This window comes from Erigeron canadensis, chromosome 5 (genome assembly GCF_010389155.1).
Source record: "Erigeron canadensis isolate Cc75 chromosome 5, C_canadensis_v1, whole genome shotgun sequence".
NCBI lineage: Eukaryota > Viridiplantae > Streptophyta > Magnoliopsida > Asterales > Asteraceae > Erigeron > Erigeron canadensis.
In genome coordinates this window covers 37,609,010-37,629,572 of record NC_057765.1, presented here as the reverse complement: position 1 = coordinate 37,629,572, position 20,563 = coordinate 37,609,010, and the positions used below count along the sequence as shown (strand labels likewise).

At 32.7% G+C, this 20,563-nt stretch overlaps 2 protein-coding genes across 2 annotated transcripts; both read right to left on the bottom strand.

Moving 5' to 3' along the window:
• Positions 1–8,560: 8,560 nt before the first annotated feature.
• Positions 8,561–18,251, bottom strand: LOC122602106 (early light-induced protein 2, chloroplastic-like). The gene is made up of 2 exons (XM_043774835.1): positions 17,999–18,251; positions 8,561–9,118 (listed from the first exon to the last, which is right to left on the bottom strand). The coding sequence occupies exons 1-2, from the start codon at positions 18,172–18,174 to the stop codon at positions 8,692–8,694; spliced, it is 603 nt and encodes a 200-aa protein (XP_043630770.1). The 5' UTR covers positions 18,175–18,251; the 3' UTR covers positions 8,561–8,691.
• On the bottom strand, positions 12,489–13,017 carry LOC122598892 (early light-induced protein 2, chloroplastic-like). The gene has a single exon (XM_043771373.1). It carries the CDS (start codon positions 13,015–13,017, stop codon positions 12,526–12,528), a length of 492 nt encoding a protein of 163 aa, XP_043627308.1. The 3' UTR covers positions 12,489–12,525.
• Positions 18,252–20,563: the final 2,312 nt, after the last annotated feature.

The window sequence follows — 20,563 nt, the reverse complement described above, 5'->3', positions numbered from 1 at the left end:
TTAACAACTTAATCCGACCAAATCAATTAAAGTATACTGATTTGGTTTGGTTTTGATGGTTTGATGAACACCCCTACTTGGAGATAATTAGAAAACTGAAGTGGGCGTGAGCTGCATCTGAATGTGGAATCATTGATAACCCCACTCAAAAGCATATTCTTTTTTCAAGAAGAAAAAGAAGGTGATTTGTGATCACTCTATACTTGACTTTATATTAGTAACTAAATTAGATAAATAATTGAACTTAAATTACAATTAACAATAACCAAATAACCAAAATCTTGAGAAAGTATATATAATACTGACAGTTTGACCCTCATGTCTCATAACAAAATAGAGTTATAAAATAAGTATATATTTCTATTCGCTTTTAAATATAACACATGACAAAACAAACAAATCATTTGCAATTGTAATGATCTTATTTTGTATGTTGTTTCTATCTAAATATCCTTTGCTGAAGGGAAGTGATTTTTATACTACACTATTTACTTCTCAAATTGCAAATAATTTGTTAGGACAATTTTACCCTTATTAATAAATTATCAACTCCTTAATAATGCGTCTAACCCCGTGTTTTATTTCTTTCAGATTTTAAGCGCCTCCCTGCCCATTTGACGCAAAAAAGAATAAAAAATTTCAATAATTTCTTTTGTATGACAAAACTATGAAATCGTATACCTAGTTTGTATCCGATAATAATTATTAATTATTATGTATTGTTAGTGTCAAGTGGTTAGAATCTAAAAGACTTCCATCCTTTCCATCTTGATATTATAAAGGGTTATTTACTGAAATGGTACCTGTACTATCCACTATATTACTGGTTTCAAACCTATAACTTTAAAATTACTCTCATCATACCCCAACTTATCAATTTTTCACTCGGACGATACCTGACTTGACGGACGTCAGTTTGGCCGTTAAGTTGGGGTATGACTACCGTAAATTTTAAAGTTTTAAGTATGAAACCAGTAGTATGGTGAATAGTCCAGATATCATTTATGTAATTATTATTATTATTATTATTATTATTATTATTATTATTATTATTATTATGATTGTTGTTGTTGTTTTTTTAATTACACAAAGTACATTGATATTTTTTTTTTAAATATTTATATTTATTTTATAAAAGAATACTTTATTTTATAAAAAAATTATTGTAAATATTTAATTTTTTATTAAAAACTATTAATATTTCAAAAACTATTATTTATAAAATTTATTTTTTAAAAAATAATATTTTCTTTTATAAAAGATCATTTTTAGTACAAAGTTTTTATTTTTATAAAAAATATTTTTCAATCTTCTTTTTTAAAGAGGTGAACCAGAAAGAATATCATAATTTCTTGTATTGCATTAGTACCTGTACAACTACTATGTAAGGTTTGAATCAGCTCAAAACAGATTTAATCAACTCAATGTGGTAGTATCCATTCAACACTTCACGTTCATTTATCAATGTTTTACATGAAATTAATGTACTGCTTCCGATTTACTTATTTTTTTTAAATAAAAATAAATAAATATGAAATAAATAAAATCAGCATGGATCTATAATTTGATTGATTAATAGTTTTTAATAAAAAAAACTAAATATTTACAATATTTTTTATAAAAATAAAGTATTCTTTTATAAAATAAAAGTAAATATTTACAAAAAATATCAATGTACTTTTTAAAATTATTTATTCCTAAATAATACTTTGTGTAATTAAAACAACAACAACAACAACAACAACAATAATAATAATAGTAATAATAATAATATTAATAGTAAAAACATCACTTCCATTAGAAATTAATAGGATTTACAAGAAATTATAGTAATAATAATAATAATAATAATAATAATAATAATAATAATAATAATAATGGTTAATTACATAAATGACACCTGGACTATCCACTATATTACTGGTTTCATACCTAAACTTTAAAATTTACCGTAGTCATACCCCAACTTAACGGCCAAACTGACGCCCGTCAGGTCAGGTATCGTCCGTGTGGAGAATTAATAAGTTGGGGTATGATGAGAGTAATTTTAAAGTTATAGGTATGAAATCAGTAATATGGTTGATAATCTATGGACCATTTCAGTAAATAACCCTATTATATATAGCTTTTTCACTTAATTCCTTCTACTACCATCAAAGCCAAGCAGCCATCCTTACCCATTTGAACCCCTGACCCCGGTCTCACTTTTTTCGAGTATATAGCTTTTCAAAGATCCTCTACCCCAAAACCACCACCATGAGCAACAGAAGACCATATTCTTCCAATACATAATTTAAGATATGAGATTAAAAAATGGATTTAAGAAACCTGGAAGTGAAGAAGTTAAAAGGAACGAAAGAAAATGAACCGAGAGAGAAGTTTTAGATGCAAAGTAAATAAATTGTGTGAAAGGAAATATATAAAATAGCTAAAATTTCTTAATAAAAGAGCTGTCAATTTAGGGGTAAAAAGGTAATATTAAAATATTTGTAGTTTGGGAAGTAAAAATCTTAGTAGAAAAATCACTTCCCTTTGATGAATGTCAGCTGCTCAATGCTTGCTTGCTTTTCCTACAATTTTTTAAATATATAAATTTTGTCTTCAGTTTTTAAAGTGAAAAAAAAAAGAGTTTGAAACAAAATTGTATGGACTCTATTTTTCAATATAAAAGTAAACATAAAGCTAAATATTAATGATATATGTTATTTTAAAATAAAACATATTATTTAGTTATGTTCTTATTATATATTTTTTATTTATGTGTTTTCGATAATGTTATTTTATATTACATTTGATTAAATGTATTGTGTTTTAAATTAAATAAAGGTGGAGACTAAATGATAGATAAATGGTTGAGGGGAAAAGTAGGAGGTGAAAGAAATGAGAAGATAATGTTGATGTGGCAAGAAAAAATGTAGGTGAAAGAGTGAACGGTTACGAATGGTCTTAGAGGCTACCCAACGCCCTCGTCCCTGGGTTCGTTCGCCGTCGAGGGATGAGTCCACAGCATTGGGTGAACTAGTCCCTGGTTCGTCCGTGAGTCTCGTCCGAGTGATTCGTTCCTTGAGGGACGAGTAGCGAGTATGCCCCCTTTTTTTTTTGAAATTGCAACGGCTACATTTAGAGGTAGAAGACAAACAATTAAAAGTTTAAAAAGTTGGCAAAACATGCCCCTTAACAACTATTTTGACCAAAACAGGTTCCAAAAAGTGTCACTTTTAGTTCTTAACGGCTATTTTTTTTGTAACAATCAAACACATTTTATTATCAAAACACATTATAATAAAAAAGAAAACACATAATTAAAAAAGACATTACATGATTAAAACACATTGGAGGGACTAAAAGTGTAAATATTTTTGAATTTTTGGCCGTTTGAAGGACTAAAAGTGTAAATATTTTGAATTCAAATGTTGGAGAGACTAATTGTGTAAATATTTTGAATTTTGAACGTTGGAGGAGCGTCTTTTAGTTCACCTATAAATACTGACTCCTTATCAGATATTTCTTATCAAAATCAAACAATAATGGCTTCTTCATCAAATGTCCCTAACCGAAAACCACCAATGACTATCGATCAAGTAGATAACAGTACCATGACTGATATCCTCGACCACCAATTGTTCAAAGAGGAACTTGTTGCACTTATGCGAAAACTAAGTGCGAATAAGCAATGGTGTCGAGAACAAATTAGTTATATACAAACCGGGTATTGTATTGAACTTGAGTGTCAATACTTTACTTATTTGCAGGGGAAGATCGCCAAGGTCCAAGTTGCTCCGGAGCAATTTGAATGTGCGGTTACCACCTTGGAGCATTTCATTATAACTGCTAAAGCAGTTTATGAGATAAAGTAATAAGTTTTTAATATTTTGTAAGAATTATTATGTTGTAATGTTACTACCTTGTAATATTTTTTGTTTGTGCTTTTTTTTAAAAATAAATTGTGTAGTGTTTTATTTTTAATGAATTGTTTTTTATTTGTGTATATTTTAGTTTGTAATAATTTTGAAGGGTTAAAAATGTAAAGTTTAGATAAAATGGTAGAATTAAATAATTGATGGGTTGAATACAAATTGTGTAGTGTTTTATTTTTAATGAATTGTTTTTTATTTGTGTATATTTTAGTTTGTTATAATTTTGAAGGGTTAAAAATGTAAATTTTAGATAAAATGGTAGAATTAAATAATTGATTGGTCGAATACTAGTCCTTGAGGGATGAGTGTATTGGGTGTGTTTTGAAAGGATTAGTTCATGGAGTGTTTCTTGCTGATATGACACTGACAGAGACTAGTCATTGAGGGATGAGTCCCTGACATTGGGTAGCCTCTTAGAAGAGGAAAACATCCAAGTAACCGTTTGCATTCTGAACCGAGGCATCCCATAAGAGCCGGCTGCCAGCTCTAGTAGACCGATCTGTGCTTCATTAATTACCGACGAGGATGAGTATATCTTCCACAATGGCACATAGAAAACTTTAGATGTCGACAACCTTCTGCATCAATACAAATCTTGGTTTTAAATACTCAAAACAAAGTTTATGTAGATAACAAACTCCTCTTTTTCGTCCTCTTATGGTTCTTTGTTCAATCTATGTTCATTTAATAATGAACATAGGGTAAGTAAATATCGCTCGAAGAAGTTATCACCATTTTCGGAGCATGATTATGAAATTAGTAAGCTATGCTCCGACATGTTTATAAACAATGCATTATGTATAATTTCTTGTACAAGGCATTTGTCCGAATCGTGAATGCATTTTTATTAGTTTATTGACTTATGATTTGAAACAGATCCAAGTAAGAGTAATTCTATTTTAGTGGTGTAAGGTTTTCACATGGAAAACTGAAGTCGTGTGAGTAGACTTTTAACGTATAAAAAAAATACTTTCACGTTAAAAAAATAATAATTAGGAAAGGTATATATAATGTGAAAGACAAAGAACAATCTACCGGGATAGCTTGTAGTCATTACTTGCTAAAGTTCATATAATAAGTTTATACATTTCCATCACGGCAACATATATAGAACAGGATCACAATTCACCATTGATAATTAGTACCACCAAAAGCAAAGCACAACAGGCCTGAGGCGAAAGATTGTTATTGGGCCATAACTTTGCTTAGTTCAGGTAGATAGTTACAAAATAGCATCGTTAATCAATACTTACATTAGGAAATTTAAAGTTTTATTTTATGCTTGTTACAAAAATACATACGAGTATTAGTCAATTGGCTTCATACAATCAAACCTTCAGCTGTTTTTTGAAAAATTTTAAGATGAATTTTGTATTCGTTTCGATGAAGTCAAATGGTTGTCCCCACGAACGTTAACATTTTCCTCAATTTGAAAAAAAAAAAAGGGTTGTCTTTTAAACTTTCAAACGAATTTATAATATAATAAAAAGCTATACAAATATAATGTTTTATACATAAAATGTATAAGTTCTTATAACGCATAATAATTTTTACAATTTTTTTGTTTAACCCCTTAAACTTTCTATACTTTAACTTTTGCTACACATCAATAATTTTGGTTTTTATTTTCTTGACATTAAATTTTTGGGTTCTCATGCTCTCATCAAATAACTTTCACATGTTTACGATTTTACTTTTAAACATTTGGTTTTGACTATTTTTATCCGTCTTTTTATATATATAACATTTTTAATATATAATAACTTTCATTATCGTTACGTCTTACGTTAATGTAACATTTAAAACATTACTATAGTTATTATTTATGTTTTTATACAAAAAGTCTATACAAATTTACAAGTCCTTTATGCCTGAAATGTACACGTCTTTATAGCATATAATAATTTTTATCAATTTTTTCTATCTTTTAACTTTTGCCCTGCATCAAAGTTTTCATTTTTGTGACACTAAACTTTTGAATTTTTATATGACAACTTTCACACAGTTACAGATTTACTTTTAAACATTTGTTTTTGATTATTTTCATCTTTATTTTTATGTAAATGACGTTTTTAATATATAATAACTTTTATCATCATTACGTTTTACGTTTATGTAAAATTTAAAACATTAATATAGTTATTGTTTATGTTTTTGTAAATCTTATTACTCTTTTACATTTTTTATTGTTATTGCTACATGTTTAGTTATCTTTTTAAAATTTTGAATTCAAATATTTGACATAAATTTGGGACCAAAACTTTGTCGTACAAAAAATTGTATTCTGCGACAACGTGCGGATACAATAACTAGTTCTCGAACCAAATGTATACTTGTTCCAAACATATAGGTGTTTTTCTCACTAAGTAACGCTTCGGTATCTTTTAGCTTAAATGAAGCTTTGTGTTTTAAAAATTACACAAATAACTCTTGAAGTTACAGGTAGCATACCAAACAATTTAGTTTGATTTTCTTTTCTCCGTCAAATATTAGAATAATTGTACTAGTTTGTTAAATTTATTTATTAAAATTATTAGTTAAAAGAATTTAAGAAATTTTTGTATGAGTTATTTTTTATGTGAATGTTGTATAGAGTTTTTATATTGAGATATAATATGAATTATTAAATTACATTTTTTTAGGTAATAGTTGTCATAGATATATATTTTTTAACGACATAACGTACGAGTTTAATTTAGTTTATACATATATTCTCAACTTTTTTATTTATTTTACTTGTTTATGAACATAAAATAACGTTCATAGGTCGTGTTGTTTTTGAACATGAACTTTTTTGTTTAATTTTTTCTTTCTTTGATCCACCAAATTTCGTTAATAGTCAAGACTCCAAAGCTTTTAATTGTATGATTTTTTGGGTTTTATATTACCATTTTTATTATTAGGGAAATAATATAGATAAACTATCTTTTTAATTACTAGTATAAAGTTTTATCACTGATTATGCATTGGTGACTAAATATTTGAGTTGGTTGGCCAAAAAGGGCTGGGCCGACCAAATTTCCTCCAAAATCCATCCGGCTCGTTCACTATCCATCTACACGTTGGTAAATACATTTAATGTTTTTAGTGATTTAAGTGGATTAAAATTTGTTTAAAAGGTTTATAAAGTTGAGTTTATAAATTAAAAAATTAATTTTAGTTGGGTTGATAATAAGAGTATACAAATTAATTTTTGTGGGTTGGCTAGATAAAAAAAAAAAGATATAAATCGATTTTTTTATGACTAGTATTGTTAGGTTCACAAATCTAAAGTATAACATAAATATTTTGTTGAAAACCCATGAAAAATCTGTGGGAAACATAAGTGCCCGTGGAAAGATCTATGGAAAAACTTTTCTCACGCTTGTTTTTAACGACTGCCATAAGAAAACAGTTTATCCTCACGAATTAGATTTTGCAATAACGTGTAGATGTGGATGGTCTAAGTAAAAAAATCATAAGTATTTATCACCTCCTTTGTTGTTTTTTATTTTATTTTTAACAGTAGTGGTGATTGCACTCAGCGGCATGCCTCTTCATCATCCGGTAGAAATCAACCACTTCACCAGCACAATCAATCTGAGAGCATGACTGACGGTGCAAGTTCCACTAACGTTATGGAGGAAACCCCCCATGCTCCATCTCATTGGCAAAGACTTTCCAATATGCCTTTCAAAGGTTTTGAACCGGTGACTAACATTTGGCTGAAAGACATAATTAAATGTCCAGTTGGGCATAAGGTGTTGTTCAGAGGCGGAGGGAGTGGGGTGGCTAGGGGGTGCCTAGTCACCCCTATTGAGCCCAACAAGTTTGTTTTTATAGTAGCCCAAAACCAATATTCAACTTAGTATATGTATGGGTCCCTATACTGTTATTTATGTAATGTATCCAAACCAAATTTACCAACAAGTTTAATAGGAGAAAAAGGATAAAAGAAGGTCAGAAGAGTAAATGTCCATCATATATTGTCTCTCGTCATGCTCAAAAGAAAACTCAATTTCTTATAAGTTTTCACAATTTTCATGTAAGTTATTCAATGTTACTATTTTTTACCAATCTACCATTTATTAAACTTTATAATAATTTATCAAATTAATGTTCTGAGTTATGACGGTATCATGCAATCTTGTATTCGTGAGAAAATGGTAAAATATCATAGCTAACATCTTATTCGGTGATATTTTTTAGTATGAATCTTATTAAACTCTAATTATTTTAAAGAGTTCGTAGTTCAAGTTGTTAACTTTACTATAATGATTTTCAGTTAAATCATGGGGAAAAAGGAAGACTGTCGATTTTTTAAAAAAAACAAAAACAGGACGTTGTTTTTGACCATCAACCCGAACTCGTAACTGAACAAGGTCAACCTAGAAAAGAACCCGAACCTCCACCCAACCAACATGGTCCCCGCCAACTCAAATTTCTGGCTCCGCCTCTGGTGTTGTTATTGGGTTTACTTTTTCGCTCGTGTTTGGAGATTTTTCATTCACGTTAGGAACTTTTTCACCCGAATTTATTCAATTCGCAAATTTGCTGATTGATCATATGTTAGATTTCGATCTGACATAAAAATATCAAGTTCTTTTGTTCCAATTTTTAATTACATAAAAACCAGGATGAAACTAATTCCGTTTGAAGCAATGTGAGAGATGCATTTAATCATAATCATACAAAACCTTTATATATATACATCAAATTTTTGAATATGCATTGGGAAACACCTTTCTTCTATATCTATGCTTCAATTCAGCTAGTGTCTGTCAAAATAACAAAATTACACAAGGGCACTTCCAGTAACAAACTCCGTGAAAGCCAAAGCAATCAGACCCAACATGGCGACGCGTCCATTCAACAACTCGGCATCTGACGTCATCACTCCGTTTGATTTGGCCTCGGCTCTCACCCCTTGAAACAACGGCACTAACGACGCCAATGTCAACACAACGCTTGTACCGACGAACACCGTTAGTCCTCCGTTAGATATCTGGGTAAACAGACCTTGACCGTTGCTCAGCTCCACAGCCATTGCGGACACAAACCCAATCATGGCTAACCTCCCGTTAATCCTTTCGGGCACTGGTCCACTGAATGCAAACAAGTCATTAAACTTGGTGCTGACTTTTGGGACCTTAGGAGCTGGTTGCGGTGGTGGTGGGATAGAAGAACTCATTGGCGTTGGGGTCGGGTTAGATGATGATGATGTAATTATTGGTTTGGCAGAACCATCAGTAGTTGGGGTGCTTGAGCCATCTTGAGGAGAGGACATGCACCTGATGGTGTTTTTCTTGATACAAAATTGTGAAGAAAAGTTGATGGTTTTGTTATTGAGGGTCAATAATGTGACTGGAGTTGCACTGAAAACTGATATAGCAGCCATATTTGTATATGTTGGAAATGTGTGAATGATTTTGAGAGAATGTGTTTGTATATAGTACTAGGAAAGTAGTTATGTGTTTGGTGTTGTTGTGTTGACTGTTTGAGTGAGTAATGGAAAGAAGGATGGGTTGGTTTATATAGGAGAGGTTTGAACACAAAGGAGGGGATACATATTGGGCCACGTTAGTATACTTATTGGGGCCGGTTCACGTGGCTTTCTAACTAGTCAATGAAGTTTAAATTGTAGACTTGTGGTCTAAAGTGGCTCTATGTGTTTCATTGATTGTGGTTGTGGGTTGAATTGGAAGGTTATAGGTTTATTTTTGTGACACGTTCATCTTTTCCATTTTATTAAGTTTTTATGAGAAAAATTAACCAAAACCGATATGTCGGAATTTGTGAGTGCAGTGTCTGATCCGACATTGCCACTTCCAGGCCGGCTTCCAGCTTTTGGTTGACATGGTTTAATCCGGCACTTACAATTTTCGCCACAAAAACTTGTTTAACATATAGAATGGAAAACATGACCACTTTCCAATATTTCCGGTTAATAATAAGCTCTTTTGTGTTTACATAATATATTACTATAATACATTTCTACATATATCAATACATGCATTACAGATAAAATAACGCGCCTAGTTACGTTCATAATTAAACAACGAATTATAAATCTCATATTATTGAGGAAAGTTACAAGGAAAACTATAAATATACCGAGAGCACATACTTTGTCAAGTTGGTTTTAGGCGTTCCCGGGGCGTGTTCTCGGCGTTTTTTAGACGTGCTTGATCAGGAGAAGAACTATTTGCTCCTGATGACTTAAGTCATCGATATGTAATGTTGAGTTGAATAGGAAGGTGATAGGGAGTTCTTTTGAGAAGCGTTCATCTTTAAGTTATATTAAGTTAATTTCTAAGCGTTTATCATTATATTAAGTTAAGCAAAACTACTGGCGTATCCGAAAATGTGAATGCGCGATCCACCATTGCCACTACTTCCAGCTTTTGATTGACATGGTTTGATCTGTGATCTGTCATTTACAGTTCCAGATATGCCGATTTACAAAAATTGAACCCGCAAAAGCTTGTTTGACAAATAGAATAGGAAAATTGACCGCTTCTTCATGAAAATTGAGTTATAACTTATAAGCTCTTTTTATGCTTACATATATTAATACATTCATACATAAAGACATATAGTAATACATTACGGTATATTTCATATATATATATATATATATATATATATATAGGGGTGAGATAAACCATCATCATCTCCGGCCACCACCATGATCCTCCGGCGACGACGACTATCTCCGGCGAGAGTTACACATGTGTAAGTTAACTTTCAGGCGATGATGGTGGCTGGTGGTGGTTGTCAAAAATTATGATTCGGAGCGGGGTTCGCCCTTAAGGATATTCATAAAGTAAAGCTGGTGGGGGTGATAGGTCATTGAGGGTGATAGGTCATAGTGTGATAAGTCATAGACTGTGATAGGTCATAGGGGGTGACTGGTGATGGGTGATCTACCTAACGGACTCCGCCATTAGCTGCTATAGCTCCGCCATGGACTGACGGGCTCCGCCCTTGGCCACTGCCATAGTGTCATGGATTGACGGGCTCCGCCTTTAACCTTCATTGTTGTGTACATAAGTTGTACTTACACATGTGTAAGTCTCGCTGGAGATGGTCGCCGGATGATCATGGTGGTGGTCGGAGATGATGGTGGTGGTGGTAGGAGGTGGTTGGAATTGGAGGAGATGGAAGAAAATCAATGGACTTTTTTTGGACTCAAGATAAACCGGACTCATTTTATCTTTCCCATATATATATATAGGGGAAAGATAATTTGAGACCAACTAAAAAAAATCCAAAAAAGGACCATTGATTTTCGTAAGTTACACACCATCATCATGATCTACTATGATATACAACTTAAAATGAGAACAAATGAGAACACTTAAAAACTACATTTTGATGCATTAAAAGTCCATAAAGTTGACATAGTGCATAACTAATTATCATTATTTAAGTGTTTAACAACACATGGATACGTCAAAATCGAAAAAATCACGTTTTTTGTTGGATGCATCAAAATGATGTTTTTAAGTATTCTCACCGTTCTTATTTTAAAAGTGTTCTCACCGGAGTGTTACCATATATATATATATATATATATATATATATATATATATATATATATATATATATATATAGCAGATCTTGGTCCATGGAATCCCAAGAAGGTAAGAACTCCAACCTGTCCGATGCTTCTTCGGCCAAATACAATATACAAATGGGACCTGCACTATGCGCAAGCTGCGCGGAAAACCGCTTCTTTTTTCCGGTTCTGAAACAACTTGGGCGAAATAGGGTTCTACCGGGAAACCATGGATTTTTTACTTTTCGCCATTGGTTACTGGTTGAGCCACTGGAATGGAATGAGATAAGAATCTCTGGAGATCTTTCCTCTTCACTTACTCGTAACAGGCTTTCCCTCTGTAGAAGACTTCTTCCGAATGGCATAATTGGGAGATTGATTCCTCGATCTTCAAAGAAAACTGACTCCTCCTACTCCTTCTTCTCCTTTAGGATAGGATCGTCGTTGGTCCTTCTTTCACTAATGATATATATATATATATATATATATATATTATATATATATATATAGTGAAATATAGGGTAACACTCCGGTAAGAACACTATTAAAATAAGAACGGTGAGAACACTTAAAAACATCATTTTGATACATTAAAATTCCATAAAACTAACATAGTGCATAACTAATTATAAAACGTTCTCTCACTATTTTTAGTCTTATATCGATTGAACACCTGAACCGATCACTATACAACATAACCATTTTGATATAATTGGTTATATTTCGGTGCCATTAATTATGCGTTTATTTTCTAATTCCAAATCAAAATAAGTACTATTTTACGTACGTAGTAGAAAAAGATTTTTCTTAAAAAGATTTTGAGAGCTTTCAGTTCTTACAAATCGGTCGCTAAACACACCCTAAAACTAAGAACCAGGATGAGATCGACTTAAAAAGTTAATTTAAAGCAATGTATAGTCGTATAGGAGATGCTTTTATTTATAATCATACAAAAACTGTTATATATACACATCGATCAATATGAACATGCATTGGGACATAATAATAAAACACCCCTTGTTCTTTCTATGTATGTATATCTATAATTCAGCTTCTAGCTGGATAGAATTACACAAGGGCACTTCCAGTAACAAACTCGGTGAAAGCCAAAGCAATCAAACCCAACATGGCGACACGTCCATTCAACAACTCGGCATCTGAAGTCATCACCCCGTTTGATTTGGCCTCGGCTCTCACCCCTTGAAACAACGGCACTAACGATGCCAATGTCAACACAACGCTTGTCCCAACAAACAACGTTAGTCCTCCGTTGGATATCTGGGTAAAGAGATCTTGACCATTGGTCAACTCCACAGCCATTGCGGACACGAACCCAATCATAGCCAACCTCCCGTTTACCCGTTCGGGTGCTGGTCCACTGAATGCCAACAAGTCAGTAAACTTGGTGCTGACTTTCGCATGTGGCGGTGTAGTCGTGGAGCCATCTTGAGGAGAGGACATGCACCTGATGGTATTTTTCTTGAGAAAACATTGTGATGAAAAGTTTGTGATTTTGTTGTTGAGGCTTGTAATTGTGATGAAAACTGATGTAGCAGCCATTTGTATATATATGTTGAAAATGTGTGAAAGATTTTGAGAGAATGTGTACGTACGTTGTATATATAGTATATTAGGAATGTAGTTATGTATTTTTGTTGTGTTTGATGAGTGATTAAATAGGAGAATGGGTTGGTTTATATATATAGGAGAAAGAAGATGAGGATGATTAACCATTGATAACACAAACGAGGGGATATGATAGATATTGGGCCACGGTAGTGCACTTTTTGGGCCGGTTCACGTGGCTTTCAAAGTAGCCGATGAAGTTAAGCTGTGGTGAAAGCTGGCCCTATGTGTTTCATTAACTGTCGATTGTCGTTGGGTGGAATAAAACCAACTGGGTTGGATCAGTGGTTGGAGCTCATGCCTCTAGAAACAAAGGTCATGGGTTCGATCCTCATGTCCAGCAAGGCTGGAGGTCCTTTTCTACCTTTGGTAGAACTTGGAAGCAGTCTCTCTACCTTTGGTAGGGGTAAGGTTGTCCCCATACACCGTCGAAGACGGTATTGGGACCCAAAACCCGTAGAAGACGGCATTGGGAGTTACTTTGTCGTTGGGTGGAATATTGTTCGACTAATAAGTTTTTTAGGCTGTTTTTGTATGACGTTGTTTCAAATTGTAATTGGAATTTTATGATATTATCAAGTATCAACTGCACATTCTTTTGGCTTATATACATATACTGCTAATACTAATTACAGATAACAGTACTTATTATCTTCCGTTAATAACAATTGTACAATTAGCAAAAGTTTTATTTTAGAGTGTGTAATACTTGTGACGTAAAAACAACTCATCTATTGACTTAGTTAAAATTTTTATAATCAACATTGCTGCAAAAAGCATCTACATTATTGTCATGTAAACCATTCATAACCGTTCACTTCTTTCACTTACATTTTTTTTTCCACATCATTATCACCTTCTCATCTTTTTTTTAAACCCTTAATCATTCACCTACCATTTGGGACCCATTTTTATAAAATTAAAACCACATTATAATAAGTTTAGTAATATAAAACTAGTGAAGTACTGGACTTACATGCACCACAAATTCAACGACGACAACATGCATATAAGTTTGATAATATAAAATTATCGAAGTACACATGATCAGTCGATGATATATATGTATCGCCTATCCTCACTTAACTGAAGTATATTACCGATTGGGTATAATTAAAGGTTTCACCATCCTTTACATATCATGTCATCTCACTTCACCTTCCTTTCATCTAATCCTTACAAATAGTCTAATAGATTAAGACCAAAAAAGTTTGTGAGAATACCATGTATCCAGATAAAAAAAAAAGGGGGGGGGGGGGGGGGGGGGGGGGGGAGTAAATTAAATATGACATGTATAAAAATTGAAAGAAAAAAAGAACAATCACAAACTACCTTATTTTTAGCATAATGGACTGTTAGTTTTCAAATATGCATATTGATGATGATATGAAAGCTTGATTAATAAATAAATTAATTTTAAAAATTCTAGTTCATGAAATATTATTGGTTGGGTTTTACTTTTTCATAACCTAAAATTATCCCACATCAGTTGGATGAGGAGTTGTTACCACTAGTAAAAAAAAGCAATAGAGACTTGTTATTTAGTACATACAGACTTGTTATACAACTGGTTTTTATAACTAGTCGTCTGTCACACAGAAACAAAAAAAATATTAATAATATATCAATCCAGTTATTTATTTATTTATTTTTTTGGTTTTCCAAAAATGCAAATATGTCAATATCAATCCAAACAACTTACAATAGATTTACATCTCACTGCTGGAAATACAAAACCAAATTATTCCACCAATTCAACTAATAACTATGGGTGTTCACGGTCCAAGAACCGGACCGAACCGAGAACCGTTTTTTTAGAAAAACTTGGAACAGAGGACCGGACCGATATCTTCGGTTCGGTTCATGTTCGGTTTATAGTCGGTTTTTTGGTTTGAAGGTTTGGACCGAGACCATGTCCGTTTTTAGAAAAACTTGTAACCGAGGACCGGACCGATATCTTCGGTTCGGTTCATGTTCGGTTTATAGTCGGTTTTTTGGTTTGAAGGTTTGGACCGAGACCATGTCAATTCAACATGAAAATCAATATTGGAATGAGAAACACAAATATATAAACTTAAACTATATATATTTGCAGTAAAAAGACAAATACGCGAAACAAATTTTGCATATTTGCAACAGTATTCTTACTAATGATGATTATAGCACTTCAATATACTCATGTTAAATCATATGAAACGAATTATATGCCTTGAGCATGGAGCAATTAATACTCCCTTCGTCCCATATTAAGTGTCCACGTTTGACTTTTTGAGTCTTTTTCTTTCAATTTTGACCGTAAATATTTTTGTTTGTGTTATAGAAAATTTGATGTAAGATATATGAATTGATTGAGTTTTAAATGTATTTTTCATTGATATAACTTTCATCAACTAATATATAACACAACCAAAGATATTTACGGTCAAAGTCGGAAGGAAAAGACTTGACCAGTCAAAATAGGACAATTAAAATGGGACGGAGGGAGTATCAAATAAATTGAGCATGCAAATTTAATAGCAACAAAATGACTATTATATGAGAATAATAATAATAAAGGGAATCCAACATAAACTGAGACATATATTGATATCCTATTTCTCGGTTCGGTTCAAACCGAGTGTTTTCTCGGGTTAAACATGGACCGGACCAAGAACCGAATAGCATGAAAATAAAGAACCGTGGACCGGACCGATGACCTCGGTTCTATTCAGTTTCGGTCCAAATCTGGTTCGGTTTCTTAGTTTTTTCGGTTTGGACCGCGATATGAACAACCCTACTAATAACAATTCACTATGTAAATGGTCAATCAATCTTCATTTAAACCAATTACAAATACCCAAACAAATAATTTTTAAACCAATTTTCATGAATCCAAACAAAGCAAATTAAGAACATTTTTCAATTCACACCATGTAAATGTTCAAAAAAAGATAATTACACTATATATAAAAAAAAAAAGATAAATACATATCATTAAACATGAATAAGAAAAAAACATCATGTAAATTAAAAAAAAATCAATATTGCTAAACATAAACAATAAAAAGATATTGTATAAAGTAATCAAAATAAACACAAATACAGTTGTCTATTATGAACTTCATTGCATTACTTGTGAGCTTCTTCATATTAATATCAAGTGCACAAGTTGCTTCATCTCCCTACTCTGTCGACATCTTCATCTGTGATTGTAATATCTTTTGGGCTGAAACCCATCTTAGCACCAAGCCTCACAATTAGTAGCAACTTATCTTTGTTTACATCTGTCAAGAACACTAAGAAGAAAAAACAATAACATAAAGATACCAAAAACTAGCTAGTCTCAAGATCTTAGATTTTGCCAAAAACTTAAATAACTAGTCTCAAAATCCTAGATCTTACCAGGAAAACCAAGATCCACGATTTGTAGGAGGAAAAAACGGGGATGAAAAATGGGGAGTCGACCTTCTTTTTACTGGTATAAATCTGGCAGCCGGAGTTAGGGGAAGTGGTGTGTGGAGTTGATTTGTAGAGAGTGGTTACAGCAAATAATTGTAGAGAGAGACTAGAGTAAATAATTTTGAAGTGTTTGATTCGTAAAATATAAAGTAATATCTTGTTTTCTACATAACATAGAGACCAGTTAGTTATAAGATCAAAGTTTTTTAAGTATAGAGACTAGTATATTATTAACTACATGTTTCTATGTTTAGGCAACCGGTCTCTATACTTAGGTATACATAGAGATCAGTTGTATAAGTTTAAAGACCACTTTTTTATAAAACAACCGGTCTATATAGTTATATCCGGTTTCTATTTCCTTAAATTTGTAGCAGTTTACAAGATGTGTTTTAAACCCGTGAGTGCAGTTGAGTCGCTGGTACGTAGCTGGCGGTGTTGCTCTCGCAAGTAGCACTGTTGCACTTAGGTTCAAAGTTGTAACTCAAAGAAATAGTTAACAGTGTTGTGGGATGAGATCATTTAAGCAATCTCCACTCCAATGACCAACATATTGAGGGTTTGAGGCTTCAACATACTATCATTGGACTTTCAGTACGTAGGCTTTTTGGTATTGAAGGTATTTTGCAAAATATGGATCAAGTTGTAAGATTCTTTTTGTTATATATAAATATAACAATTTAACTGATGTGACTTTGACAAATTGATCAGTTCCTAGTCTATGAGAATGTGGTAGCTAGCACCCAACTTAGGTTGGACGAAGATTCTTTCAATTTGTTTTTACTAGCTAGATAAGTTGAACCAATCAAATGCTATGAATACAATGAAGGTTAATTTCTATAAATATGATAAAGTATTAAGGGTCCATTAAAAACTATAGTAAAAACCAATTAAGCTAAACGATGAAAAAAATTGTAGCAAAGTTGAATATGTTTATAAATATAATCATAGAAAAACTGTTATATACATCAAAATTGAATATGCATTGGGACATAATAATACAACACCTTCCTTTCTATATCTATACTTCAATTCAGCTAGTGTTTGTCAAATTATTTAACAAAATTACACAAGGGCACTGCCAGTAACAAACTCGGTGAAAGCCAAAGCAATCAAACCCAACATGGCGACACGTCCATTCAACAACTCGGCATCTGAAGTCATCACCCCGTTTGATTTGGCCTCGGCTCTCACCCCTTGAAACAACGGCACTAACGATGCCACTGTCAACACAACGCTTGTACCGACAAACAACGTTAGTCCTCCGTTAGATATCTGGGTAAACAGACCTTGACCGTTGCTCAACTCCACAGCCATTGCGGACACAAACCCAATCATGGCTAACCTCCCGTTAATCCTTTCGGGCACTGGTCCACTGAAGGCAAACAAGTCGTTAAACTTGGTGCTGACTTTTGGGACCTTAGGAGCTGGTGGTGGTGGTGGTGGGAGTGGGGTTGATGGGTTAGATGATGATGATGTAATTATTGGTTTGGCAGAACCATCAGTAGTTGGGGTGCTTGAGCCATCTTGAGGAGAGGACATGCACCTGATGGTGTTTTTCTTGATACAAAATTGTGAAGAAAAGTTGATGGTTTTGTTATTGAGGGTCAATAATGTGACTGGAGTTGCACTGAAAACTGATGTAGCAGCCATTTATATATATATGTTGAAAATGTGTGAAAGATTTTGAGAGAAAGGTGTTTGTATAGTACTAGGAGGAAGTAGTTATGTGTTTGAGTGAGTGAGTGAGTGAGTATTTAGAACAAGGGTGTGTGTTAGTTATATAGGAGAGGTATGAACACAAGGGAGTGGATAAATATTGGGCCACGTTAGTGTGCTTTTGACGTGGCTTAACAACTAGTCGATAAATTTAAGCTGTGGTGAAAACTGGCTTTATGTGTTTCATTTAATTGATTGTTCGACTTGTGGTTGGGTTGAAATTGAAAGGTTTAGGGCTCTTGATTCAGGGTTGTTTTAGAGCTACCTTACAATATACGAGTAAAACATTTGTTGCATTTATAAGGTGGACGTCATAAATATTCCAATTAGTAGAAAGCGAGTGATAATGTATATGAATGCCTGCCTGATTAACATAAGGGTGTTAACTAATCGTTGGTAAAGTTAGTTGGTTGGATTGGATCAATAATGTCTTCTCTTTCTTAGTAATGTACTCCGTTATTTGTTACTATTAGCTCTAACACTTTGCTAGAGAACATAATAATGAGAAGTTGTTAAAAGAAAAATATAGCGTGTTATGTACCAATGACGAACTCATACTCTCACATAGACACATCTTATGTTGTATGTTTTTTTAAGCTAGGCACTAGCCGTGTTCATAACATATAAAAGTAACAAATAAAATTAGTAATTTTCTATTTCTCCCATTTCCAGGCTTAGATGTCATTATTAAAGCCTATTTGCCAAGTATAGCCCTATACATGGCAAATATTTTTATATGTGGCATTATATGTATGGATTTGATACATATATATATATATGAATTGTGTGTATGTATGTTGAAATTTAGAATCTTTGGGTTTGTAGATAAATAAGAATATAATAGAATTATCAGTATTAGTCCTTTAGCTTTGGAAATGACGTTATCGTAATATAAATCACGTGAGGGACTTAACAGAATATAAAAGAATATAAATAACGTGAGGGACTTAACAGACTCTACTTGACGGGCGTTATCGTAAAAGATGAAACGTGATTACAATTTTTCGTCTATAAAAGATTGTCACTAGCGTTTTGAAAAGTTAAAGGACGAAACCAGACTTTTTGGGCAAACCACAAGGACGACTCGTGTCGGTCACTTTTAATTTTAAATAGTTCGTGAAATATTTTTGGTCGGGTTTTACCTTCTCCTAACCCAAAGTCATCCTACATCGGTTGGATGATGAGTTACCATCCTTATAAAGGCAATTCTCTTCCTTACAAGACGCGTTTTAAACCAGTGAATGCAGAGCTCGGCTATTCAAAACAGACTATTTATTCGTGGTGGTATTGCTCTCAAGGCAGCACTTTGCACTTAGCTTCAAAGTTGTAACTCAAAGAAATCGTTAACAGTGTTATGGGATAAGATCTTTTAAGTAATCTCCAATGATCAAAATGTTTTTCATTTATTGGTCAAACATAATGAGGCTTCAATATAATATCATTGGATACTTGAATACTTGAATGTTAATGGCAGAGCATATTATTAAGTTGTTTTTTTTTTTTAAGTTGAACTAATCAAATGCTATGAATATAATTAAGGTTTCTATAAACATTAATAAGGTATTAAGGGTCCATTAAAAAGTCAAGTAAAAGCTTACTATTATAATCTCTCGCAAATTTCTTGTGTAAAACTCAGAGAGTAATTCTAACTTAAAATTATCTCTTTTTTTTTCCCATAGAAACACTTCTATATTATTTCGAATAAAATCCAAATATATCAAAGCAAAGTTATCAAGGGCCGGATTTTAGAAGTTGTTATAGATGGAGTTTTTTTTACCTCATCAATCAATTAGCATTATCGGGAAAAATAAAAAATTCCCAAATATTTTTTTGATAATTTTCAGTTCTATTAAAATTCAGTTGGTAATTAAACATAGGGATAAAGGCATGAGAGTTTAATCAACTATGACCAAAAGGCTGTGTAATGTATCCATTTACTCGACTTGCTATCTAGTGTAACCAACTTTATTTTTTGGGTTATGCAATGTAAGCAACCTACTACAATAGGTTTCTATCCGGTTTCCATCATCATCATCATCATCCTCACTAGTCCAACACTCGCTAGAAAAATTAAAATCGCGACAACTTTGTTGTTTTTTTGAATTAAGACTCGAAACTACCACCAATCGACTCAAAAATTGATCCCGCACAAACTCTGACCAAAAATTTTCGAATCCAACACTCGCCGGAAAAAATGGTGATTCACCGGAAAAATTAAAATCGTGATAACTTTATTGTTTCTTCGATTTAAGACTTGAAACTATCACCAATCAACTCAAAAACTGATCCCGTACAAACCCTGACCAAAAGTTTTCAAATCCAA